This window comes from Ictidomys tridecemlineatus, chromosome 7 (assembly GCF_052094955.1).
Source record: "Ictidomys tridecemlineatus isolate mIctTri1 chromosome 7, mIctTri1.hap1, whole genome shotgun sequence".
In the NCBI taxonomy this organism is placed as follows: Eukaryota; Metazoa; Chordata; class Mammalia; order Rodentia; family Sciuridae; genus Ictidomys; species Ictidomys tridecemlineatus.
The window spans coordinates 1,449,354-1,474,110 of NC_135483.1; the positions used below are offsets into that span (position 1 = coordinate 1,449,354).

At 56.6% G+C, this 24,757-nt stretch overlaps 2 protein-coding genes and 1 long non-coding RNA gene across 7 annotated transcripts; 1 reads left to right on the forward strand and 2 right to left on the reverse strand.

Annotated features, from left to right (window-relative positions):
• Positions 1–4,976: 4,976 nt before the first annotated feature.
• Gli4 (GLI family zinc finger 4) lies at positions 4,977–9,606 on the reverse strand. Of its 2 annotated transcripts, XM_078016571.1 has the most exons (5): positions 9,440–9,606; positions 9,124–9,267; positions 8,738–8,898; positions 6,580–6,675; positions 4,977–5,933 (listed from the first exon to the last, which is right to left on the reverse strand). In XM_078016571.1, the coding sequence occupies exons 2-5, from the start codon at positions 9,213–9,215 to the stop codon at positions 5,014–5,016; spliced, it is 1,269 nt and encodes a 422-aa protein (XP_077872697.1). In that variant the 5' UTR covers positions 9,216–9,267; positions 9,440–9,606; the 3' UTR covers positions 4,977–5,013. The 2 variants fall into 2 exon arrangements, with proteins under 2 accessions (XP_077872697.1, XP_021579427.1); XM_021723752.3 differs by lacking the exon at positions 9,124–9,267 and having other exon boundaries at positions 9,439–9,599.
• A 1,046-nt stretch (positions 9,607–10,652) lies between these two features.
• Positions 10,653–11,463, forward strand: LOC120892860 (uncharacterized). The gene is made up of 2 exons (XR_013423707.1): positions 10,653–10,792; positions 10,906–11,463. It is a non-coding gene; the product is annotated as an uncharacterized LOC120892860 (long non-coding RNA).
• A 1,104-nt stretch (positions 11,464–12,567) lies between these two features.
• On the reverse strand, positions 12,568–21,537 carry Zfp41 (ZFP41 zinc finger protein). Of its 4 annotated transcripts, none has more exons than XM_040293543.2 (5): positions 21,352–21,537; positions 19,964–20,040; positions 17,896–19,403; positions 15,297–15,417; positions 12,568–14,071 (listed from the first exon to the last, which is right to left on the reverse strand). In XM_040293543.2, the coding sequence occupies exon 3, from the start codon at positions 19,294–19,296 to the stop codon at positions 18,700–18,702; it is 597 nt and encodes a 198-aa protein (XP_040149477.1). In that variant the 5' UTR covers positions 19,297–19,403; positions 19,964–20,040; positions 21,352–21,537; the 3' UTR covers positions 12,568–14,071; positions 15,297–15,417; positions 17,896–18,699. The 4 variants fall into 4 exon arrangements, with proteins under 4 accessions (XP_040149477.1, XP_021579445.1, XP_021579448.1 ...); XM_021723770.3 differs by having other exon boundaries at positions 17,896–19,417; XM_021723773.3 differs by having other exon boundaries at positions 17,896–19,417; positions 21,223–21,363.
• Positions 21,538–24,757: the final 3,220 nt, after the last annotated feature.

Genomic DNA, 24,757 nt, shown 5'->3' on the forward strand with positions numbered 1-24,757 from the left:
CTCTGGAGCATCCTCCTGACTTTGAGACCTCGGCTAACACCAGATGCACTGGAATGCATGAAGCACCCCTGGGCAATGCCTGGGCGTAACTGGCCAAACCTGCTTCCCATGCTGGGGACACACTTAGGAACAGCTCTCCCATTTGGGATAAAAGGTCTCTCCCAAGGAGCATGGATGGGCATTCCAGGACCCTGAAGGGGAGCCTGGAGGACCCTGCTCACACCGCTGCCCCTGTGACCCCCATCCAGGCACCCTCCCTGGAAACACGCCATCCACTCCCAGTCACAGCAAACTGAGGGAGGACAGGGCAGCAGTGGAGTGCAGTGTGGGCTCCAGAGTCCAGTCCTGGGCTCAGCACACAGCTGTGTGTAGGGCCTCACTGGGCCTCATCCCCCTGGAGCCCCTCACAAGGGCTCCAGGACAGATCCTGGCAAATCTGAGACCTCAGGTCAGGAAGGTTATTTTAGGGATGAGTTAAGCATTGAGTTCCCTTTAAAACCAAGAACTGATTGAAAATATAGGCAAACACTTCTTCATAATTACTGACAGGAAGGAAAAACGTTTCCTGGCTTCCATTATTCTTTTTCTTTCTTTTCTTTTTACATTTTCTAAAATCTCTTTAAAGACCACAAACAAATGCTTTGGGGAAAAAGAAATTTGTTAAAAACGTGCTTTTTAAGGATGTGACTTCAACTTTCCTCCCTGAGGTCTGCGGTGTGGTGGGGTACCTCCCACCCACCCAGTAGGGCAGCAGGCAAGGGTGGGCTCTTGGCAGAGCCCATGGAGGCTGCTGGCTGAGTGAGGGAAGGCAGCAGGGTTGGCGCTCCAGCCTGAGGGACGAAGAAGGGGGCTGGAGAGGTAAGTACCGTGTTCTGGGATGCTGGCTGCCTGACGGAGTCTGGCCGGTCTCCCTGGGCAGGTGAGGCGGGAGACAAGGTTAGAGCCGGTGCCAGAGCCCATTGGCTGGGATGTACACTTCCCGGTCCTGCGGGACTCAGAAGGCACCCCCCCCCCCCCCCGGCTGTGCTTAGAGCCCAGGTGCGCTCCGAAGGGACACAGGACTGCGCAGGAGGCAGGCAGCGGCTAGGTGCCTGGCCAACAGACTGTGTCCAGGCAAGGTCCAGGAGGGTGGGTCTCTTCCGGCGGCAACAGCAGGAGCATCCCTTTCGCCCCGACTGGTGTGCAGGAGAAGGCGACAGGGGCAGACGCTCGGCGATCCCGGTGGGCTGCACTGAGAAGGCGCTGTCCGGACATTCCAGGACGCGCCTTCGCGGAGAGGAACACGCCGCGCAGCTTTCCCCACGACTCCTCCAGCCTCCCTCCTTTCACGGTGGCCACCAGGTGTCGCTGGCCAAACGGTACCGGCCTCGTTCAAGGCGCGCCTGCGGAACGGGTCCCTGGCTTGATGCAGGGGACACGCCCCACGCTCACAGCTCCAGCTGGCCGCCGCGCGCGGGGCGGACCGGGACCAGAGGGGCCCGGGAGGACGCGCGGCCGGCCGGCTCGGGGGCAGGGGTGGGGGGTGCTCCGTGGCCCTGGAGGCCCAAGTTCCAGCGCGCGGAACGCGCACCGCCGAGACGCAAGCGCGCCCAGCAGGCCCCGCCCCACGCTGCAGGCTCTTCCGAGGGCTGGTTCCTAAGCCCAGCCGGGGACCGCGGCTGCTCGCCCGGCGCTGTCCGAGGTGCTGGGGGATGCGGCGGTGGGGCACAGACCGGGCTAGCAAAGGGACCTAGAGGCCATAAGGGCTTGCGGGAACTGGGGGAAGTAGGTGGGAAGAAAAAGGGAACCCAACTCTGGGTTGAGGCTGTGGTCCAGGAGAGAGGGGGTGCTGGCCGGGACTGGGGTGGGAACGTGAGCGTCCAGCAATGAACCCAGTCTAGCCACAGTCGGACCAGCTGCAGGAGCGGAGTACTTAGAAAGGAACCGCGGGGGCAAAGATGGATTTCCTTCCACAAAATGGGTCAGACAAGAGCCACTCAGGTGTCTGCCAGCATAGACACGCTCCCAAGTGAGGAAACCTTGGTACAGGCCCACAGCTAAACACAAGGCTACCTACCAGATGAAGGAAGTATCCCGTGAGGGGCACCTGGTCAACACCAGGATCTGGCCTCCTCTATCCCCTTGATGGGCAGGGTTGCTAACTGCTTTGCGACTGAAGTCCCAACTTACCCAAGGGCTCTCGAAACACTGAAAACCCGACTTCATCATATTACTAACCAGGAAACAGGTTCAGAGAAATTAATCTCATTTTACACATATAAGAGTAGTGCTGTCCTTTAAGTTCCACAGTTGATTTTCTTATCCATTGCACCATACAGGTATGTTTATGTAAAAATAAAACCCTTGTGTCCAACAGCAGTCTCCAAACCCAGTATTGACCCTTTTTGCCACAGCCACGTGCAGCCTGGGTAGATTCAGCTTGACTACAGCCATCTTGAGTCTACCCCCACAATTGCCCCCGAGTAAGCCTAACTGGTTTTTCCTGCATAGTTCCCCAGCAAACTGTAATAGACAAACCACAGAATCATACTGTTAGCATTGGGCTGGTACAGTTAGGGACAAACACCTAAGAAGCCGCCCTTAAGTGACTTAATGCTCCATCAGAGGTGTTTTGTCTCAGACCAAACTCTCCAGAGCAGCTTACAAGGAACCAGTGCAAGCTGCTGATCACGGAGTCTAGGTGACCTGGAGTGAACTTTGCTCATTGTGATACTGAATTCTCTGCCCAGAGGCATCGCCAGCTGGTTTTTTTTTTTTTTTTTTAGGCTGTGCTGTGACCTCAAACTGAGCATTCCCAGCAGTGTGCCCACCTCTACAAGTGATGAGTCTCCTAGGGAAATATGCTCATTTCCCCAATAAAAGTCCATTGCTTTGTTTTTTTGGGGGACACACTGCTTTAAGAATTATCTCCAGTGTTCTCTTGACTTCAAGTAATATGCCTCTCTTCCTCCTGGTGGTGCTTAGTGGTTTTGCACTCACCAACTAGCAAACAATGCACAAGGTTAGACCCAGACTCCAGGGATGTACCCAACTCTTTCATATTAAGATAAACCAGGTACAATTCAGCCAGGATGAGGTTACTTTGGTCCTGATTCATATATATGCCCCTTTCTGATCCAAATTTTGAGAATGCAATTGATCTTATCACAACTTTGCTTGTCAGTAAGTTCCACAATGAAATGCAGTGTGACCCTGGATATATCTGCCTCTTGTCTCATGGCAACCTGGGGCAGATCCTCATACTCTAAAACCAGGTGGTTCCATCTAGGATTCATCAGCTCACAGCCCTCCCTCCCCTTGCCTGCAATCCCTGGAAACTGCCTCACAAAACCTTTCTGGCAGCTCCAGGACCTGATGGCTCAAGTGTCCCTCTAGGGCCCCTTTCTCTGGGACCAAATGCAGACGCTGTGCTCACAGAAATGGTCACTTCTGCAGTTTGGAAACAGCCACTGCAGGAGCCCTTCACAGATGCCTTCACAGGCTGGCCCAGACAAGATACCTCCTGCAGGGCAGGAATAACTGAGGGGAGACGGTGCCCAGGTTCCTCTGGGGCACAGGAGATAAGAGAAGTGCCCCAATCAAGTGAATGCTGATGGGGATGGGCAAGGGTAAGTAGAACGGTCCTGAGGAGCCATGCCTGACCCCGACCACTCTGAATTTCCTGGAAACATTGGGTGGAGATCAGGTGGAACATCTGGGAATCTGCTGACTGCCAGGGCTTGGAGGAAAAAGGGTACCACGGGAGATGCAAATTCCACTTCAGCTCATCTTGGTGGTCCTGCCCGGCAAGGGACAACGGTGACTTTGCCTCAGCAAGGGTGGACCCAGCACAGAAGAGCTGCCCTGCCAGCCACTAGCACCCACAGCTAGTTCTGGGGCACCTGGCCCTGCCCCACAAGTGCCTGAAGGCCACTTCCAGGAGGCTGGATTCCATTACTGCCAACGGAGCCCGTCCCTGGTGATGAGGCTGCTGTGCTGCCTGCAGAGTCGCGCTGCCCACATATCCCTGAGGGGCGGGGGGGGCAGGCAACAGCCTGACCTCTAGCTCCCACCTCTAGACTGGCTCTCAGTTGGCATGAGGACACAGGGTGGGGGTAAACAGCACTTGGTGGCCACAGGTGCCTTCCTCAAGGGGCTGCAGAGGGCTGTGTGACCATCAGGAGATTGGTCACTGCTTGTGACATGCAGGAAGCCATGCGTCACCTCATAACTTCCGTGTCCCCTGGGAAACAGGCTGGCCAAGGGCTGATGACAGCCACAAAGCACACCACCAGTGCAGCAGGGCAGTGCCTCCCAGCCACCACGGGGACCTGCCACCAGGAACCCTGGGCAAGCCCAGCAGTGGGGAGGGCCAGGGAGGTCACACTTGGGCACTGCCATCTTGGGAGGAGTCTGCTGTCCCTCAGCTGCTCTGGAGGGAACAGCTGGGCAGGAAAGGTGCCCGGAACCCTGGCTGCTTGGAGCCTGCCCTCTCCACCGGGCTCTGCCCTTCCCTCCACAGGACTCTCAGGGAAGATCTTCAGAAGACAAAAGCCTGACCCCTCTGCACACCCGTCCAGCCCCGACGACTCAAGGTCCCCACCTTCTCAGAGCAGGAGCAGCATGGGAGGCCAGGTAGGGAGAACACAGGTCGGGGAGGTCCTCTCATGGAAGCCTGCTGACCTTGCAAGCCCTAAATGGAAGAGCGAGGAGGAGACAACGCACAGGTCTGAGGGCTGTGCAGGGAGAACATGCCAGGAGGAGACCCAGCTGCTGCAGACCTATGCCCAGGGTGGAATGCAGGAGCCTGGAAGGCAGCCCCCTGTCCGCCCGCCTGCTCTAGTGCTCCCACTGGTCCCATCGGGTGCTGGGCAGGTCTGACGGCTCCATGGCAAGGCTCTGGAAGGGCCAGGTCAGCTCCTGGCCTCAGGCCCTCCCCCTGTGGTGGCCCTCAGGTTGGGAAGCAGCCCACCTCGCCCAGCAGAAGCCAGCTCCTGTTTCCACATACAGGATTTATTGCAGGCCAGGCTGTGGCTACTCGCGGTAGTGCACCCTCTGGTGCTGGATGAGCTGGGAGCTCTGGCCGAAGGCCTTGCCACAGGCACCACATGCGAAAGGCTTCTCGCCGGTGTGGGTCCGTAGGTGCCTGAAGAAGTGCGAGCGGCCGCGGAAGGCCTTGCCGCAGTCGGCGCACTCGTAGGGCTTCTCGCCTGTGTGGATGCGCTGGTGCTCAATGAGCACGGAGCTCCAGATGAAGGCCTTGCCACACTGGCTGCAGGCGTAGGGCCTCTCGCCTGTGTGCAGCCGCTGGTGGCGCACCAGGTTGGAGCTCTGGCTGAAGGCCTGGCCACACTCGCGGCACTTGTAGGGCTTCTCGCCGTTGTGGATGCGCAAGTGCTGCGTAAAGTGTGAGCTGTGGCTGAAGGCGCGGCCGCACTGGCCACACTCATAGGGCTTCTCCCCGGTGTGGATGCGATGGTGCTGGATGAAGCCGGACCAGCCACGGAAGCGCTTGCCGCACTCGTGGCAGGCATAGGGCTTCTCACCTGTGTGGATGCGCTGGTGCTTCAGCAGCAGTGAGTTGTACTTGAAGCTCTTGCCACAGGCTTCGCAGCGGTGCGGCTTGGTGCCGCGTGCACTGGCCTGTGGTGGACTGGGACCCAAGCTGCACCCCAGCCCTGGAGCCTGTTCAGGGCTGCCCTCGGTCTCTGAAGCTCCCTGCGGCAGGAGTGCCAGGCACCAGGCACTCCTCCTCAGGGTGCAGGGCATGGGCCCTGGAGGCTGGTCTGCTGGCCGCTCCAGGCTGGACTCCTGCCCAAAGCTGTCCCCACACTTGGGCCTATGGGGAAAGTTCCTCAGGAGGCCCCTCAGTGCCCCTCTCTCTGGGTCCACCCTGTCTTCAGAAACATGCTGGTGGGGAGATGATGGAGCCTGCCCAGGCTCTGCCTCTGAGTCTGAAAGAAGAGACGGCAGACAGATGGTACCCAGCTCCAGCCCCACTGCGGCATTCTAGGGCCTGGGACCAAGTAAGAGCAGAATCTGGCGGGGCAAGCCTGACTTGGGAATGGTGAGGTGGAAGGAGGCCCCGAACAGTGGCCAAGGTGTTCGCCCCAAACAGCTGAGATAAAACAAGGTGGGGGGCAGCTGGGCTCTGTTAGATGGTGACCTGAGCATGTGTACGGGGCCTTGGCTGGCTACGAGGACACAGTGGTTAACAAGACCTGCATGTCTACTCTGAGCTGGGAGGAGGTGGCCCCAGGGTTGACATTAAGGACTGGCAAGGATCTGGAACTTTGAGAACTCTCAAAACTAATCCTTTTGGCTCAAGTACTGAGGGACAAGAACAAGCCTCTCTTGAAGCCTGCCGTGCCAGACGGGTAAGATCCAATGAGCTCATACCTGCTCAGAGAACTCCATGGGTGGCGGTGGCCTCAGTGACAACTGTACTGTAGCCCAACTCCCTGGCAGCAGCCGCCCAACCTCAGACAGCAGCCGTCAGCCACAGCAGTGGGAATACCCAGAGCCTGGTGCTCAGGAGCTCCAGGGCAATGGGAAACGCGCTCAGTTGCCGGGGCAGGGTGGGCAGTGGTCCTCACTCACCAGGCCAGGTGTCTCTGCCGATCTCCACTTCCTCTAGGTCTTGGAGATCCAGTTCTGATGGCTGGGAGAGCACCTCAGGGCTGGAGCTGGGAGAGCCTAGGGGTTGGGGACTATGGCTCAGGCCCCACCCTCCAGAGTGCTGCCTCCCCTGGAATCAGCCCCACTTGCCCAGGCCACCTACAGGATGCCACGTGCTCCTGGGCCAAGCCCTTAACTCACAGCACCACCTCCTCCACTGCCACATATACACCTCCCCAGCATGTCCCCATCACCTCTAGAAGAGCAGGGCAGCTTGACCGTGCCACTGCCAGGAGCCTCCCCAGCCAGGAGTACCCTTTCTCCTCCTCCCCAGCTTGGTCAAGAGCTGCCCTAGGAAGCCCTCCTGAGAACCTGGCTTTGGGACTTACCCTCCCTTGCTCTGTAAGCAGACAAAAGCTGGGCAGTCTCTGGCCTGGCCTCCTTCCCATGCCCCCATCAGAAGGCCCCACTGCCCTCCACTGCCCCTATATTGATACAACACAGACCCTGAGGAGCTGTGTCAGACCCTCAGCACCCCAAAACTGGCCATGGCTCCTGACCTATGTCTATGTAGGAACACAGAGGTCCTGGGAGAAGAACAACTATGTCCTACACCTGCTTCCTAGCCTGCTCTAAGAGGCTGGACTCAGCTTCGGACACAGGATCTCAGCCTGCTGCCCACAGGGACAGCTGAGCACCCTGCTTAACGAGCCCCTGCATCCTTCATTTCCTCTGAGGAGGAAGGAGCCAGCTCCTCCTGCAGGACACCAAGTGCCCAGTATGAGCCCAGCCAGAGAGTCTCCAGGAGTGACTGACTGGGTATGGGGTGGGCTCTGATGATCGCTGGGACTCGGGGCTCCTGGGTGGGCTTCCTCTGGCTCATCTCAGACCTGGAAGCTGGAAGGATGGGCTCTAAGAAGTTCTGGCTCAAATTCTAACTGGCAGGGACCCTGGGCAGGTTCTGGAAACACTGGGGTCTGTCAGGGATCTGTGGGCCTTGGAGCACTCCTGAGAAGCCACATGGCAGAGGGGCTCAGCTCTGGGCTCTGAGAAGCAGGCCCTGGGGCACAGGCCAGGGGCCCTTGAAGGTCCAGAAACCACTGGAGAGGAGAAAGAGATGGTGGTAGGGGTGGCCCCACAAGGCTCGGCACAGAATGAATCTGAGGTCCTTCCAGACATTCCACCTAGTTCACGGGAACCACTGCAAGGTGCTCCAAAGAAGTACTTTCCCAGCAATCTCCTGGGGATGGGCAGGGGCAAAAGGTCCTGCCGACAGGCAGCAGACAGCAGAGCTCACGACTCCCATTTTGGCCTGAGCTGCACCATGTGATTTCCTGGCTATTTGTGTCCTCTCTGTCCTTATCTGTGAGTGTGCATGTGAAAGGCTGTGGCTGGGCTTTGAAAAGCTCATCCTAGACCCGGTACAGCAGTCACGCTCCACAAGCCTCAGCGTCACTATGCCAGTAGACAGACTAACAAGAACAGCCAAGACTGAGAACCCTGGGCACCAGGAAGGCTGTTTTCCTGGACCTTTCACCAGCTCCTAAACATAGGTGCAGGCTGCCAGGACATACCTTACGAGGGACCTTGTCTTTACTGTCAATGGCTCAGGTTCTTAGGAGCACTGAGCCTGGCTATCCAACACAGAGAGGAAGTCTCAGGACACCATGACCCAAGAGCCAGGTGTGCCAGGGGCACAGTGTGCCCTGCCTGCTCCTTACTTGTGACCAGTAAAGACACACACTGTGGGTAAAACCAAGGCCAATGGCTCCATCCCTGCAGGTCCCACAGGTTCCACACCCAAAGCAGCCTAGCAACAACTCTGGGCTCTCTTCTCCTGCTTGGGAACACAACTTCAGACAGGGCTGGGGGTGCTGGCTCACTCCTGCTCACACCAGGACCAGATTCTGAGGCTATTCTTTCTACACCAGGGAAGAAATGGTCCCAGGGGCTTTTTCCTAGGAAGCCAGACATGGGTTTGGTCTCCTCCCACGGCTGAGTCATGACCTAGCGCTGCCCCTCAGGCCCCTGCCTCCCAGAAGCTGCACAACTGTCTGCTGCTGCCTCTCAGCAGCTGGGTTGCTGGGGGCTCCATAGTGTGGAGGTAGGGCAGAGGGAACACAGTGGGCCAGATGAGTACCGTGTGGACGACTGTGGAGGTGAAGCTGTGCTGTGTGGTGCCGGGCTCCAGGTGTCCCTGATGATGACAGACTGATGGGAGATGGGACAGGAAGAACTTCCTCAACAGCTCCTAGAGCTGCCATCTTCCGGAGACTTCCTGAAGGTGTGTGCACCTGGGACCTGAAGAAAATGAAAATCAAGGCAGATGAGGGTGGTGGAGAAGTCTGTGGGGAGAGGGGACATCACACCAGCTCCTAAGCAGCCCCATATGACACAGTGTTCCTCATTCAGGAACACAAGGATGCCAAGAGGTAAGGGCAAGTGGAGAGGTGCCCAGCTTGTGGTAGGAGGTGATTCAAGGACCTGGGATGTTTTGTTCAATGTGAAATCCTATTAGGACGTCACCTGGACAGCACCAGCAGACCTGCAGGGGCTGACCCCAAGTTCTTCAGCAAAGGATCCTGAATGTCCTTCCAACCCGAGGCTTCACCCACCATAAGAGCATGCTGACACTTCCACGGGAACCTCCTGTACCGGGGGCACCTGGCCCTGGGGGAGAGGAAAAGCTGAACATGCCTACTGGGGCACGGAGGTGCTAGATTGGGTCCCAGGAGGCTCTTCCTCCCGCCCTGCAGAGTCGGAGGCCGCAGGGGGTAACCCCCAAGTCCGGCCTGCCCGCCACACCCCGAGACTCATCTGGGGCCAAACACTGTTCCTTAACTTGGTTTGCACGAACAGCTCGCGTCCAGCGTGAGAGCGTGTTTCTTCCACACTGCGGCGCGGGAGGTCTGCAGCAACGCGCCTTCTGCAGGAGCGGGCAGCGGGCGCCGAGGGCAGCGGCCGTGGCCTGCGCCGGCCCCGCCCTCCTCCCGCGCCCGACCCGGGCTGCTCCCCGCGCCGCCTCGGGGCCGCGTGCAGCGATGGCCGCGGTCACCGCGCGGGACGGGCAGGACCGGCTGACCGGCGCCCACTCACCTTCCGAGCGGGAGGGGGCCGCCTGCGCCGACCGGAACTGCCTCGCCGGCCCGTCCGCGCGCTTCCGGGGCGCTCTGGGCGCCGGAGGTCCGCGCCTCGGTGGCCTTCCCACCGCGGCCACTCGACCCCCCCTGGGAGAGCAGGCGCGCACGCGGGGTGCTGGCGGCGGGCGGCGTCGCGGGGACTGCGAGTTGCCCTGACGGCTCGAGAGCAGCGCGGCCGCTCGTGAGGGGGGCTCTTCCGTAGCGCACCGAGCCCAGCACCCAGCCCAGCACCGGCCGACTCTCCGGGAGGCCCCTGAATGCGCTGTGGCCGTGGCAGTTCCGCAAAGGACCAGCTAGGGTCCAAACCTCCCAGCCTGACTCCCGGGAGGAGCTAACCGGCTCCAGGTTAGCTCAGGAGGGCTGCACCGGTGGACCCCAGCTCTCCGGGCAAGCACGGGAAGCCGCAGTGAAGTGTTGACTCGGGCGTTCTCTGCCCTGGGGGTGCTCTCTGCTCGAGCCCTTCTTAGCTTTCACTCGTAATGCATTCCTCTTGCTTGCTTGGCTTTTCGTGTCGGACTTTAGAATTTTCTTCCGACCCCAGAACTAGATTTGGAGTTCAAGCTCGATTGGGACTAGCGCCACCCACCTACAGGACAGGTATTTAAACCGTGTTCATCTTCAGGCTTTGGCTGAGATTATGTCCAATTTAGTCTCTGAAATCTTGCCTTTTGCCTTGGATTTCTCTGCGCACTATTCCTTTGTATGTCACGCCCATGCTCTGTCTGCTTGGGTCATCTTGTTGCATTTGTTCAGCTTTTCATGCAGTTGGCGACTGCAGTGGCACCTTGTTTTCCAGCTGGCACACAAGCTGATACTCTCTTGCCTCTTTTAGCATCCTTTTGAGCAAAGTCGCTGCAGAGGCAGTAAGACCATCTCCACCGTTGCGGCTTTTGTCTTATGGCATACACCTGAGCATTATCACCATCTCCTTCTTTTTTTTTTTTACTTTATTATTAATTAATTATTTGAATGTGGTGCTGAGGATCGAACCCAGGGTGAGGCGAGCGCTCTACTGCTGAGCTACAACCCCAGCCCTCACCATCTCCTTTTAGAAGGTATATCCAGATTCTGGAGGGTCATTTGTTCACCATCTTTATCTACTTATGAATCACTCATAACATTCCTGTGCTTAGCTTTTCATGTCTGACTTTACATTTTCTTTCGCCAGGACCCAGAACTGAGGTTTGGAGCTCCTGCTCCCTACTCTCCTGTGACAAGGTGGTGTCCAGGACAAGAGCTGAGAGACTGACCTGCAGCTGGGGAGGAGTCCTCCTCTAAAGAACAGGACCACCAGGGCCCTGGTGGACAGCAAGCCTGGGACAACTCAAGATCCTCATGTGGGTTCAGTTCCTGAGCATGAGAGTGGGCTGCAGATTGATTATCCCCCTCCTTGGTCCTGCTGAAGTCACACAGACTTCAGGACCCCTTCCTCTGGGGTCCTGACCCCAGTGGTCCTGGGGGCTGCCCATCGTGCCTTATGAGGCCTGTGCTGGCTCCAACTGGACACTGACTTTGGAGGTGGCAAATACTGCTGGTGGGGAGAAGGTGGAGCAGGCAACCAGGCCCCCTGGAGTGCAGTAGTGGTTGGACAGGGCAGCTGTGGTTGGCCCTGCAGGCTGAGTCGGGCTCTGCCCCTGCTGTGCTCTCAGTGGGACACTAAACCTTGGCTGCCTTTCTGGCCAGTTAAATAAACCTGGAACTGGTAAAGTTTCATAATCAATGTAAATATCCAAATTGCATTATTTACTGAATAAAATGCCCTTTACTCAAAAAGAGCAGGAGAGATGGGTGTGGTGGCGCATATTGGCAAATCCCAGGACTTAAAAGGCTGAAGCAGGAGAATCATCAAGTTCAAGGCCAGCCTGGCCAATCTGATAAAAAGTGCTGGGTTTGTAGCTCAGTGACAAAGCATCCTAGGTTCAACTCCCAGAACCCAAACCAAACACACACCTCAGCTGCTCTTGGCTGCTCCGTGGGCTTATGGACCATCCCTCAGACTGCCACAGCTCCTGGGCCTGGGGCCCACTGTCCTTTGGGGTACATGTACCTCTTGTTAGCCATCTTGGGGGCTGGCCTGTATGCTGCAGGACGCTCAGTAGCATCCCTGCCCTTCACCCACCAGGCCCTCCCAGTTAACAAAGTTGTGCCCACATTGCCAAGTGTTCCCTGGTGACAGAATTGCCCCTTACTGAGAATTATAGCCCAAAATGAAGGATGTGTGAGCAAGGGCACGTGGGTCTACATGTTATCTGGAATTCAGGGAGCGGGGCTGGGGATGACAGGGTGCAGGGAGGAGCCCAGAACACCTCCCAGGCCTCCCCGAAGTCCTGACTGCAGGTGATGCACAACTGACCAAACTCCAACACAGCCTCCCTCCCAGCTGCCTGGAGCCAGAAAGGCAGGGTGGTGTTCTGTCTCTGGGAAGGGGCACTCCCATTACAAGGCAGTGATTAGTTTTCTCGTGTGTGTCAGGTTCTCGTGAGTTTGGCTAATGGGAGCATCCTAAAGACTTTCACTGGGGGCAGTGGCCAGCTGGAGTCCCACCCTGTATTGGGGGGACCTGGGAAGGGGCATTCTTACTTTCCCTGGAGAGGAAGCCAGTGGCCTCCTCCTTGAGGGAATCTTGAGCACACCCCAAACTGCAGGAGGCACAATGGAACATAGCATACGGGCTGGAGGCAGACGTCCACTCCAGGAGGACACATGTCCATGAGCAGCAGGGACAGGCAGGCTCCGCGACCAGAGCTGTGGTGGCCCCGCAAGGCAGCCCTCAGGGTGGAGGGAGCCGCAAACAGTTTCACCCCAAGGTTGAAGACACGTGGAGCGACTCTGGCTATCTGGAGAGTTAAATTTTTGGACAATACAAATTATAGTGGGAAAAATTGGACTAGGGAGAGTATCTGCCACAGCACAGGAGGCCAGAACATGACTGTTAACAGCAGTACATGCGTCACTAAGGTGCACAGGGTGCTGCCCCTGACAGAACAGAAGAGTCCTATGATACCTGACTCCAGCTGCACCAGGAGTCCCACATGCAGGAAAACAAAGAGGTGCAAACACTGAGATGAGCCCACAGGTAGCCGAGGTGAGTCTGTACAGGGCCTGGCATGGGTGCTGCTTGCAGAAGCCCAGGGACCCTTGCCGGTCCCAGAGGTTCTCCCCGTGCCACTTTGGCATCAGCTGGAGCTGCACCACAGACAAGCACAAGTCCTGGGGTGCAGTCAAGATGAGGACGGCCTGTCCTCCATGAGCTGAACATGTACCTGGTGTTCAGGAGGAGGAAGGGGCCAAGTTCCAGGTATGAGGCTCTGGAAAACACAGGCCCAGAGCCATCTGCTGTCTGTAGACAGCGGCAGTGTGTGGGCCCAGCTCCTCAGCTGGAGCCTACCCCATGCTCCTGAGCACCTGGCTCTCCCCACACCCGCAGTCCTGCCTTCCTCCACAGTGTCTTGGTGTCTGAGCTCACTGCCACAGGAAGGAAATGAGTTTATCTTGTGCCCAAATTGGGACATATCTGAGATACAGGGAATGGTGCCCAGGTATAACTGGGAGTCAGAAAATGCAGGCAGACAGGCCAAGGCCATGCTGCTAGCCAGCCTGCCCACCTGTGTGCCAGAGAAGGCTTCAGGGAGAGAAAAGCAGCTACCAGAACACCGGGTCTGGATTCGTGATGTCGGGTCCCTGGCAGAGCCTCTCTGTGGGCAAGGCCTAGCTGCAACCTGCAGGCCATGCTTCCCCACAGGGCCTGGCATGGGTGCTGCCTGGGAAACACCAGGTCAAGGACCCAGTGGGCAGTGTCTGCTGGACGTGGCGGTTATAGTGGCACTGCCTAGGTGGGCTCCTCCAGCTCCTGAGAAGCTTCTGGCTTTTGTCGATCATTTTCCTGTGAGGGAGCCCTGTCACATGGCTCAAGGACTGTCCCGTTTCTCCCAGGACTCTTCTCAGGTGTCCAGAGGGTTCTGAGCATGGAGTTGGTATGAAAAGCGCCCCTGCAATGGCTGGCGGCTGACAGTGAGCAAGGACTGTCCCTGGTGGGCAGCTGCCTGATGTGGCTGAGCGGTGTGCAGTATGGGCACTTGCTGCGGAGCAGTTGTGTTGACAGGGCCTCTCTGCTCGTCCCTACCTGCCGCCTGGCTTTCTTCCTACGTGTCCCCAGAGGCCCTCTCTATTGTGCCCTCAGCGGTGTACAAGGCCTCAGCCTGGATGGCCAGAGGAGCTGCATGTGGACACTGGTCTTCTCTACTCCCCTCTGAATGCAGGAACATGGGGTCTTGCCTGTTGGTTCCAGGGTCCTTTCCTCAGGACACCTTGCTGGGACGGTCCTCTCCAGTGGCCTGGAAAGGATGAGAAATAACAGGAGTGAAAGGAAGAGGTGGAGTTCCTGCCTTGTCCCTTGGCTGGGAGAAAGCCGACTGAGCGAGCAGTGGCTCTCAGGGGCACTGAGCTCCAGGAGCTCTGCCACTTCCACTGTTTTGGCTTTGACCTGGGCGATTAGGGATTTCTTTTCCTGGACCGAGTCAACCTGCATCATCTGGTCTTGGTGCTTGGTGTTGTCCTGGTTGCCTCAGAAAAAAGGAAATGAGCTCACTGTCTGTCTGTGCCAGAAAGATGGCAAGAGAGAACGCTGACTGATTTGGGGTTGGGTGGGTGATTTTTCTCATAACCATGAACCATAATTAAAAAAAAAAAAAAAAAAATCTGCTGGGCGAGTTGGTGCAGTGCCTGTAATCCCAGAGGCTCGGGAGGCTGAGGCAGGAGGATCACGAGTTCTAAGCCAGCCTCAGCAAAAGTGAAACACTAAGGCACTCGGTGAGACCCTGCCTCAAAAAATAGGGCTGGGGATGTGGCTCAGTGGCCGATTGCCCCCAAGTTCAATCCCTGGCACCACCCCCCCAATAAATAAATAAAAATCCAACTGTATTAAAAAACAAAAACAAAAAAACACCTTGTCATGTGCTCTTCTCCATGGTGATTTTTAAAAATTCTGCTCTCATCTTTTCTTGGGAGAAACATCCAGGGCACCCCTCCACATATGTGATTGAGCATTTAAGAACACAAACATGTGAGAAGACTAGTCTTTTTTTCTTTCTTTGGTGGTACCAGGGATTGAACCTAGGGGTGCTCTACCACTGAACTACATCCCAAACACTATTTAAATTTTTGAATAGGGTCTCATAAGTTGCTGAGGCTAGCCTTAATCTTGTGGTCCTCCTGCCTCAACCTCCTGAGTAGCTGGTCTCACAGATGTGTGCCACTGCGCCTTGCTGAGAGTTAGCATTTGTTAACCTTCAGTATGAACGAGCCCTGTACTTAGACCTTCATGCATCAAATCACTGATTTCTGGAGACCCTCTGGGGTTGAGCACCATCAGCACCCCATTTCACACTGGAGAATGAGGCGCAAGGTGCTTGAGCGACACACTCCAGGTCCCACACTGTAGCCTAGGGCCAAACCAGTGCCTATATGCTCTCTAGCACCTCCTTCTTTAACAGAGATCACGGACACTAGGTTACAATACACCTCTTCTCTCTCAGTGAGCCGGCAAGAGTAAGAACCTACCTGTCAGCTGCTGGTGGCCAGGGCAGCCCTCTGTCCACACTGCTGCAGTGTCTTCAAGGCCCGGACCAGGGGCAGGTGCTCAGCAACATGGAACTCAGCATCTGGACACAACCTACAGGTGCTAAGTGGAAAAAAGCACTTACTATGCCATCATTGTTCTTTTGTTAGTTTTTTTTTTTTCTCATGGCATTATTTATAACAATTTAAGCCCAAATCTGTGTGACCAGGCTAGGAGATGATTAAATCAGCTTTGATTTTCTTAGTCAACAGATCATTAGGCACTCATTAAAAGTGATGTTTCCCAATAACAGCAGGAAGAAATTATTGCAAACAAAACACAAAGCAGCTGGGCATGGTGGCTATTACTTGGGAGGCGGAGGCAGGAGGATCACAAGTTCAAGTCCAGCCTGGGCAACTTAGCGAGATCCTACCTCAAAATAAAATAAAAAGGGCTAGGGATGTAGCTCAGTGGTAGAGCAGCCCAGGGTTCAATCCCCAGTACCAAAAGGAGGAAAAAATAAATAAACAAACCAAATGCAGACACCAATGGGGGCACGTGAATACCCAGACTGCTGTGATGTCTAGGTCACCCTCCTCCTGGCACACCAAGCATCAGAGGACACAGACTGAGCCGTTCTTGGCCGCTCTCTGGCTCCCATGCATGTCCTCTACCCAAGTCTCCCAACTTCCTGGCCAACATCTAGTTCTGAAGGACTTTAAGACCTATGGAAAGTTTGCAAAGAAAAAGTCTGCCAGCTCCGAGGGTTCAGTGCCCTAACCCTGTCCCACAGCGGGAAAGTGACAGCTGCTGCCTGGTCCACGGGCTCTGGCCCGCACCCAGCCTGGCTCGTTCGCTCCTCACCGTCTCTGACTGGGCTGCACCACGTGATAACTGTGTGCTACAGAGCCAGGAACGGTTGCTCTCTGGCCTTTCACAGAAGACATGTGCCAGCCTCCGACCTCGTCACTCAGAACCAACACTGGCCAATCTGCTCTGCAGCTCAATGTGAACACACATGTTGTTGGCACTGGATATAAGCTGCAGACATCATGCATGACACCGAACCCTGAAAACCTCTCACCTTTAGGAACTGAGACGTGGGCTAGGAGGCAAACACTGCTCGACAACCTAGTGCCTTCAGACACCCCAGCAACGTGGGCAACTCTTCCAACTGAGGACCACATGCTACAGAAGGGTGAGCACACAAGTGTCCTACACCAACTCCGACACCTGCTTTTGTATACTTCCACTTCATCAGATCTGCACTTCTGAGACTATGGGCTTCCTCCTGGGACTGAGGTGATCCAGCCTGGGCAGGACAGCCCCTGGGAACAACTCAGAAGGAGGTCCCAGCACGGGAGGCTCTTCACCTGAAATCCTCTGTCCCGTGGGGGTAGTGCCAGCCAATGTCCCCTGTATCACTAGGAGCTAGCTGTCCAGGTGGACCATGGCTGCCCTGCACTCCAGGCCAAGAGCAGTGAATTGGGTGAAGCCCCAGAGAGCCTGGCCTCAGAATATTCCAGGAGTCTGTGAGGTGCTGTCTTGTGGACCAAAAAATGGCCATGGGAAAATGACAGGCTGGGCTCCAGGACCTGCCAATATAGATTAACTGGGCCATAAGCTAAACTCCCATGTCAGGCCTTCACTTGTTTTTGGAATTTAGGTGAATTATTGTTCTTTGGTGGTACTAGGGATTGAACACAGGGTGCTCCACAACTGAGCTGCGTTCCAGCCCTTTCACTAGGTTGCCCAGGCTGGCCTCAGCTTGTGATCTTCCCTCTTCGGGCTCCTGAGTAGCTGGGACCCTAGGCACATGCCCCTGTGCCCCGCCGATTGAGGTAATTTTTTTCCCTAATGTCCAGGCTAGTGTGTGTGTAAAGCAGAGGGAGTCTGGTGCTAGGAACTCAGTGTGAACCTTCAGAAAACTGGCTCTGCAAGGGGCAGCTGCTGGCCATACTGCAGCCCCCAGCATCAATGACAGTGGGCTCCTTGGCTGGGCAGCCAGCATGCACTGCCGGGAAGCAGCAGGCTTTGTGTACACTGTGCAGTGTTCTCAAGTAGAACCGAGCACAGGGACTGGAAGTGTGTTCAGAGTGGCAGGCCACTCTGCAAGGGTGGCGATGCCTGTGACACTAATGTGGCCAATCTGGCGGGGAGGCTGCCTCAGGGGACACCTGGTCATGCAGTGGCACTGAGCGTCACAGCTCCTAGGGGATTCAGAGTAAAAGCTGTTCACCTGGCAAAATATTTGCACTGGGAATAGGACCACTCTCAATCATCTGGGGTGGTGTCCCTTGCTTTCTGTGACTGCTTGAATGACACACGGTCTTCAGCTCTGGCTGGGAAGCTTTTTTTCAGGGTCGAGTCTCCACAACACTCTATTGGGCCATTATCAGTCTTTACTCCCAGTTGAAAAGAGGGGTGCCAGCATTCTCCCAGTAAAAAGCTGTCCTGCTTCCTGGTTGGCTCTGCTCTGCTGCCCTCCTACAAGCCAGGCCCCAAGAGCACAGAGACCCATCCAAATCACTCTTGGGATACGAAGGGCCAGCACAGCCACGCGGACTGAGACTTGGGGAGAGGCAGGGAACTGGAACTAACCTGTGTGGAGGCCACCAAGGGGGCAGGGCCACCACCATGTCTGAAGGTCAAGTGGATGGAAGCTGCAGGTAGCACCCTGGGGGCCCAGCACAGGGCCAGGGCAGGAATCTCCCCAGGCGGCAGCACTCAGGAGCCGAGGAGCCCATGTCTGACAGGTCGGTCTGGGTAAGTCAGGTTGTCCATCTGGGGTGGCGGCCAGGTGGGAGAGCACAGGTGCAGCTCAGTTCCAGGGACAGGGGCTGAACTTGGGGCCTGGTACCCTAGTAGAGAAGCCAGAGCTGGTCACAGACCACTGCTATCCAGCTCGGGGTCCCAGGTGCCTGCTCAGTTCCTGGGACTAAACTCAGGGATCCAAGGGACTGAGCATCCACAGATGGAGTCTTCAAGGTGTTAGAAACAGGACCAGAGTGGAGTGGACACTATAGGCAGGGCCACTCAGGAGCCATCAGCCTTCACCAACTACGAATGCCACTCCTGCTGGGGACGGAACCCAGGGGTGTCCTCAGGTGCCCCATGGATGGCAGGTGACAGGCTGGTCTGTCCTGTGTCGAGCACTGAGCAGCACAGAGCAGCATGGAAAATGGCTGTGGCTGCAAGGGGCCTCGAGCGGCTCCCGTGCCACCACTGTAGCTTGACGCAGAAAGGCCTCTTGCCAATCACACTGGTGGGTGGGTTCTCCTGGTGACCACAGGGATGGTAGCCAGGCTCGCGCAGCACACAGCACAGGGCCAGGCCTCACCGGATGCTGCGTGAGGGAGCCCTGGTGCCCCAGTGGGAACTCTGTGACCTGAGGGCCACCCCCACTCAATGCTTCTTCCGTGGGTGGCGTTTCCGGTGCCGGATAAGACAGGAGCTGTAGGCAAAGGCTTTCCCACACTCCTGGCATTCATAGGGCTTCTCTCCGGTGTGGGTCTTCTGGTGTTTCAGGAGGTTGGAGCCACAGTTGAAGGCTTTCCCACACTCCCCACACTTAAAGGGCTTCTCCCCCGTGTGGACCCTCTGATGTTTGGTGACGTCAGAGCTGTGCCGGAACGTCTTCCCACACTGACCACACTTAAAGGGCTTCTCCCCCGTGTGGACTCTCTGATGGCGAATGTGGTCCGTCTTGTGCTTAAAGATCCGCCCGCACTCACTGCATTCATAGGGTTTCTTTCTCTGAAAAGGAATGAACACAGGGACACCCTCAAAGTCATCTTTAAACGAGGCGTCGAAGGCATCAAAGAGCTGTGCCTCGTCTTCAGGGCTCAGACTGGGCTCCTTGTGGTGCTCTCTGGGTGCCGCGGGTCTCTTGCTGGGTCTCTTGCCACCAGATGCTTTCTCTCCTTTCAGAGTGGCCTTCTGCACATCTGCCTCTGCCTCTGGGGCCTGGGTTCTCCTTCTCCTGCCTGCAGGCTTCTCCATGCTGATCCTGGGGGAAGGCACCCTGGAAGCTGAGGGCTCCCAGCTCCTCCTCCTGACACCACGCCCCTCGAGGCAGCTTCCCGCGGCGTGTGGCTGAGGCTCTGTGGCTGAAAGGGCAAGACTGAATACCAGATCAAGGTGCTTTTGGTGCTACGAGCTCCCACCTCATCTCACCCGTCCCTGGCTTCCTCCTCTTGCTGGGGCAGGGATTTCAAGTGTCCAGCAGGGTTCTGTGTGCACTAGGAATGAATGGCCACTACGTGGCTTTCTTTTCTCCACTTCCCTAACTGTCCCTTTCACACTGGGATCAGTGGGCATGCTCTGGAATAGGGGCTTCTGAGGGGTGCCTCCATCACCCACATCTTAGTGCTGAGCCGGGTGAAACGTGGGTTACCCCCTTGGCCCACAGCAGCCAGCAAATCCCACACCTATCCCCGCTCAAATCCCCAAAGGCTTCCGCACGCCGGCCCTCACATCTCCCTCCTCTCATCAGGCCCGTTGAGATGCTGGTAAAGATAGCCCCATAAGATACGGGGAGCACTCTTCTGCTTGCGGCTCCAAGGAGGGTGGACTACCTGGCTCCTGGAACCACGCTGGCAGACAGTGTCCTTGGCAAAGTGTCAGAGTCCCAGGATGGTCACTCTCGCCCACTAGGACATTCTCTTACCTCAGAATGTGGTGCTCCATGTAACAATACTCCACCTATTTGTACTGGTCAACCAGGCTGGAGTCTGAAGCTGGGGTCTAGTGTGAATAGGAAACGGAAGTGAAACACACACCTAAGTGAAATATTTTAATATAAATCCTTTGAATTCTCTTTGCTCAGTTGGGAGGGGATGTTTGGCTGTCCCTCCACGAGGGGAAGTGGCCCCAAGTGACCAGAGTTCTACCTCACAAGGAGTTGGAGAGGGCAGTTTCCCAATGAAACGTTCAGATGACTCAGCTACAGGCCAACACCCCTTCCTGTGGGCTCTGCCTGGAGACGGCTTCTGGGAGAGGACGTTCAGGTCTGGTGGGAGTGGAGCTGCAGGTGAAGCAGTCCTCTGTGCTGCCGGGGGCTTTGGGAACGCGGCACCACTCTTCCAGGAAGAGCAGGGGTGCTCTCGGAGGCTCCGAGCCCCAGGGCACTTTGAGGCCAGGTACTAGTAGGACGCAGGTGACCCAGGGACTGTTAGAACACACCGTGTGCCCCAAAGGACAAGGTGGGAAGTCCTGCCTGAGCTCCACAGCAGTGTTCCCTTCTCAGGTGGCTCACCATGGTGTGCCAGCCTCCTTAGGAGGCAGGGGTTTTGAGGGTAGGGCTGTGTCTTTGTCCCCAGCCCCTGTCACTGACATGCTCAGAATACTTTTTATGATGGTGCCCTTGGCCCTCCAAGGGCAGGCATGAAGGCAGGGACTAGGTTTGCTCACTTCTCTACCTGTGTCCACACTGACTAGTGTGAACTGATAAATACAATCAATAAAAGTGTAAGTTATAGGTTATAGATTAAAAATATAGAAGGTGGATACAAGATTTTTAGAATTGAGAAAAGACCTTTATAAAGCAAGAACTGTCATAGGCCTAGGCCTCCATTTTACTACCTTCTATTAAAAAACTGTTACCAGAGCCGTTTCTGAAAAACTGCAATGAAAGCTGTTTTCTCATAATATACTTTTTTTTCTGTATTTTATACCCCACAAAATGTACTCAACCCAGGACACAGTTATCCACTCAGTCCACATCAGCCTTGATGCTGCTCCCTGGCCTGCTGTGCAACTTCGGGGTGGCTCCTTTACCTCTCTGATGAGGCTTCTCAAAGCTCTGTGCACCCAGCAGCAGGAGGGCTTCCCTGGAAGTCTGTCCCCCCGGCCCTGCCTTGGGGAACCTGGAACCACGGAGACTGGCCCCTTCGCGGGCTGGAGAGCCCTGGATGGACGGGCTCCCACCTGGCCAGTCGGACCCGCTCAAGCCTGCCGCAGGCCTCCGCAGCGGGCCCTGCGACGCCAGCGCCCGAGCGCGAGCCCGAGCCCGGCCCTCCTGCTGCCCATTCCGCCGCGCGCGAATGCAGGAGATACCTGGTGGAGCCCAAGGGTGGCGAGCGCCTCCGCCCAGAGGAGCAGACGCCCCGCCGAGCCCGGCTGGGGGCGGGCGGCCAGAGAGCACCGCCGCCCGGGCCCGGCCCGCCTCTCCCACCGCACTAGCGTGAGGAGCCCGCAGGAAGACGCGCCCTCGGCTCTCCCGCCGACACGCCCCTTCCGGTGCTGCTCTAGGCCGTCGCACGGCCTCTCGGTGGTGCTACGCCGTGTTCCGCCCCACCGGGTCCCGCTTCTTCCGGCGCCGCTCTAGGACGTCACGCGGCTTCTCGGTGCTGACGCGCGGCCGGGTGAGGGCGGTGGCGTTTCCTCCGCACAGAGCCTGGAAGGCTGCCGGGAAGTCGGTGGGCGGCGCCCCTCCTCTGCGGGCCCGCCTGCCCTGGGCCTCTCGCCCGGCCCGCCCGCCCGCGTCGCTGCCCCCGCCCCTTCCCGGCTTTCCCCTCGCCGTGCTCGGAGTCTGAGCTGTAGGGACTTCGCGCCTCCACCCTGGGAGGTCAGGAGCCTCTTCCCTAGGGGGCCCAGCTGCAGGCGTTCCCCATGTGGCCACGGGAAAGGTACAGAGCTCAAACGCGGGACTCCTCGGGGCCCGCTCAGCCTGCAGCCCATCTCCTGCGCCTGCCAAGCCTGGGTCTCCTGGCCGCCTTGGCCGCCCTGGCCTCCCCCGGCCGCGGAGGCAGGAGGGCCGCTGGGGCCCGGTCCGCGGTCCCCCGAGCTCAGGGGTAGGCAGCCCGGAAAGCGCTCCGCCAAAGGCTTCTCCGCCTAGTCCAGTCCAGCGAGGTCCATACCTGCAATATTCTCCCCTGCAGGACTTTCCGAGGCTGCTTTCTTTGCTTTTTAATTAAAACTTTTAAGTAAAAGGTCAATGTATATTCGCGCCCGGTTTTAAGAAACAACAGAGAGCCGGGCACCGTGCGCAAGCCTGTGGTCCCAGCTACCGGGAGGCTGCAGTAGGAGGGTCCCGAGTGGGAGGCGAGTCTAGACAATTTAGTGAGAGGTCTCCATGAATTTGGGGCGTGGCTCCGAGGTGGAGCCCTTGCCTAGCAAGCAGAGGCCCTGAGTTCCGTCCCCAGTAACTCAGATGACCAGGATGATGATATGCTGAGAAATCAGTTGTACACTTTGCTGAGTTTCCTCCAAGAATGTCACTTTGCCTGACTAGTTCGATATCACATTCAGATCCCTAGCAGCGCTGATCTGTTCTTTCATTTTTTTAAAAGATATTTATTTCTTTTTAGTTCTCGGCAGAACTAAAACAACATCTTTGTTTGTACGTGGTGCTGGAGGATCGAACCCGGGCCGCACGCATGCCAGGCGAGCGCACTACCGCTTGAGCCACATCCCCAGCCCTCTCTTCATTTTTTAAACTAACGCTTAAATGAAGTCGGGGACCCTCACCCCACCCCGGAACTTTTTTTTTCTCCTTGGGTGTCCCTCTGTAGATGTTCCCTCCTATTTATTGCTGAAGTGCCCTCTGGTGTGTGCATCACAGTTTGACCATTCACCCGAGGAGTGACTGGGATTGGCACTGTTTCCAGTTTGGGATTGTAACAAAGTTGCTATAAACACTCCTGTGCAGGCTTTTGTTTAAAGGTAACCTTCATATCACTGGGATCAGTGCCCAGGAGTGCAATGAGTAGGTCATATGGTAATTGCACATTTAGGGTTTTTTTTTTTGTATTTATTTTTTAGTTGTACACAATACCTTTATTTTGTTTATTTATTTTTATGTGGTGTTGAGGATCGGACTCAGGGCCTCACACATGCTAGGCGAGCACTCTATTGCTGAGCCCCAGCCCCAGCCCTGCACATTTAGTTTTGTAAGAATCAGCCACACTCTTTTCTAGAGTGGCCATACAACTTCCCCTTGCCACCAGTAGTATGTGTGTATGGCCTCATTTCCCTGCACCCACCCCAGTTTTGTGGTTCTACTATTATTTTGACCATTCTGTGTGATGTGTGGGGACACCTCCCTGTGGTTTTAATTTGTGTCTTCAGGGCTAGTGGTGATGGGTTTCTCCACATGCCTGTTGTGGTCTGCTTGTCCTCAGCGAGGGCCTCTTGCCCCTCTTAGTTGGGTAGTTGTTCCCTCATGAGGTGGTAGGTAGATGCACTGTAGATATGATCTTGTCCCATGTGTGGATTGCAGAGATGCTCCCACTCCCGTTTGTTCCTATGTCCCCTCCCTGGGTCTTTTGCTGAGTGGTTTCTATTTTGGTATGGCTGCCCACCATGGGCAGCCATGTTCATGGGATAATTGGGCTGGAGTGCGATGGACTGTGTGGTCCTAGCTTCTCTTTGCTGAACACCTGAGACACTAAAGCACCTTTTCCTTAGGGAGCCTCTGCAGCCAAGCTGGAGGGTCAAGCCTACCTCCCACATCCCTGACTTCCGGGAGCTCTCTCTGGACCAGCAGCACCCTGCCCCACCCTACAGTCTGGTGGGCAGGAGCTGTTTTTGTGCACAGCATGAGGAGATACTGTCTCCCATGGCACCAAGCAGGTGATGTCTCTTCTGGAAAGTTCCTGAGAGTTGTCTGTGTTGGGACCTGGGTGCAGAGGAGAGGGAAGCCTAGCTCTGCCTCTGGTGGTGCCCCCTGTTCCCGTGTTCAGCAGCTTCTGCAAGCCCTTGTGGTCTCTGAGGGCACTGATAACGAGTCTCCTTCCTCAGGAATTTCCTGCTCTGGGGACAGTGCCTGCCTCAGCAAGTTCTCATAGTCCAGGGCCAGGAGCAGGAGGTGCCTGTGGACTGCGGCTTCCTGTCCGGGGAGGCAGGAAATCCCCAAGGAACTTTAGAGGAGTCAAGTTCCTGGCCTGTGTCTCCCTTCAGTAGAGCAGGGGTGGGTAGTATTCTGGAGTAGGAATGAACACTCAAGACACACTTGATCTGAGGACCTCTTGGGTACTTATTTTCCTGTCCATTGGGCCCCAGGAAGAGTCTGCATACCCCACAGAGCCCCCTCTCGACTCCCTGGAGCCAGACACGGGCACCCTGCACTCTTGAGCCAGCCGATCATGGTGGGCCCTGAGCAAGGAGGGAACACCGTGTGGTGCTGGGCCTGCTCCCAGGAGCTGGTCTGAAGCCTGTGCCCCCTCCCTTCCCAGGTACCATTGGCCCCTGGGGCAGACGGGTCACTCCTTATCGTAGTATCCCTGCAGATGCCTCTGCCAGAGCCAAGCCACATGTCTCCAGCTTGTGTCCCCATGCTTCCTGATCCCAGGTGAGGGTGAGGGTCAGCTAAATGACCGTGTGAGGACAACTGGCACAGGGCAGCTTACAGTAGCCTGCTCAGCCCCTCAGGCCTTAGGCAGAAGTCCACTTTTCCTAGACTTCCAGATAGACATGTCCTGACTGGCCACTCCAGGCACCGTGCTCCCAGACATCTGCCATC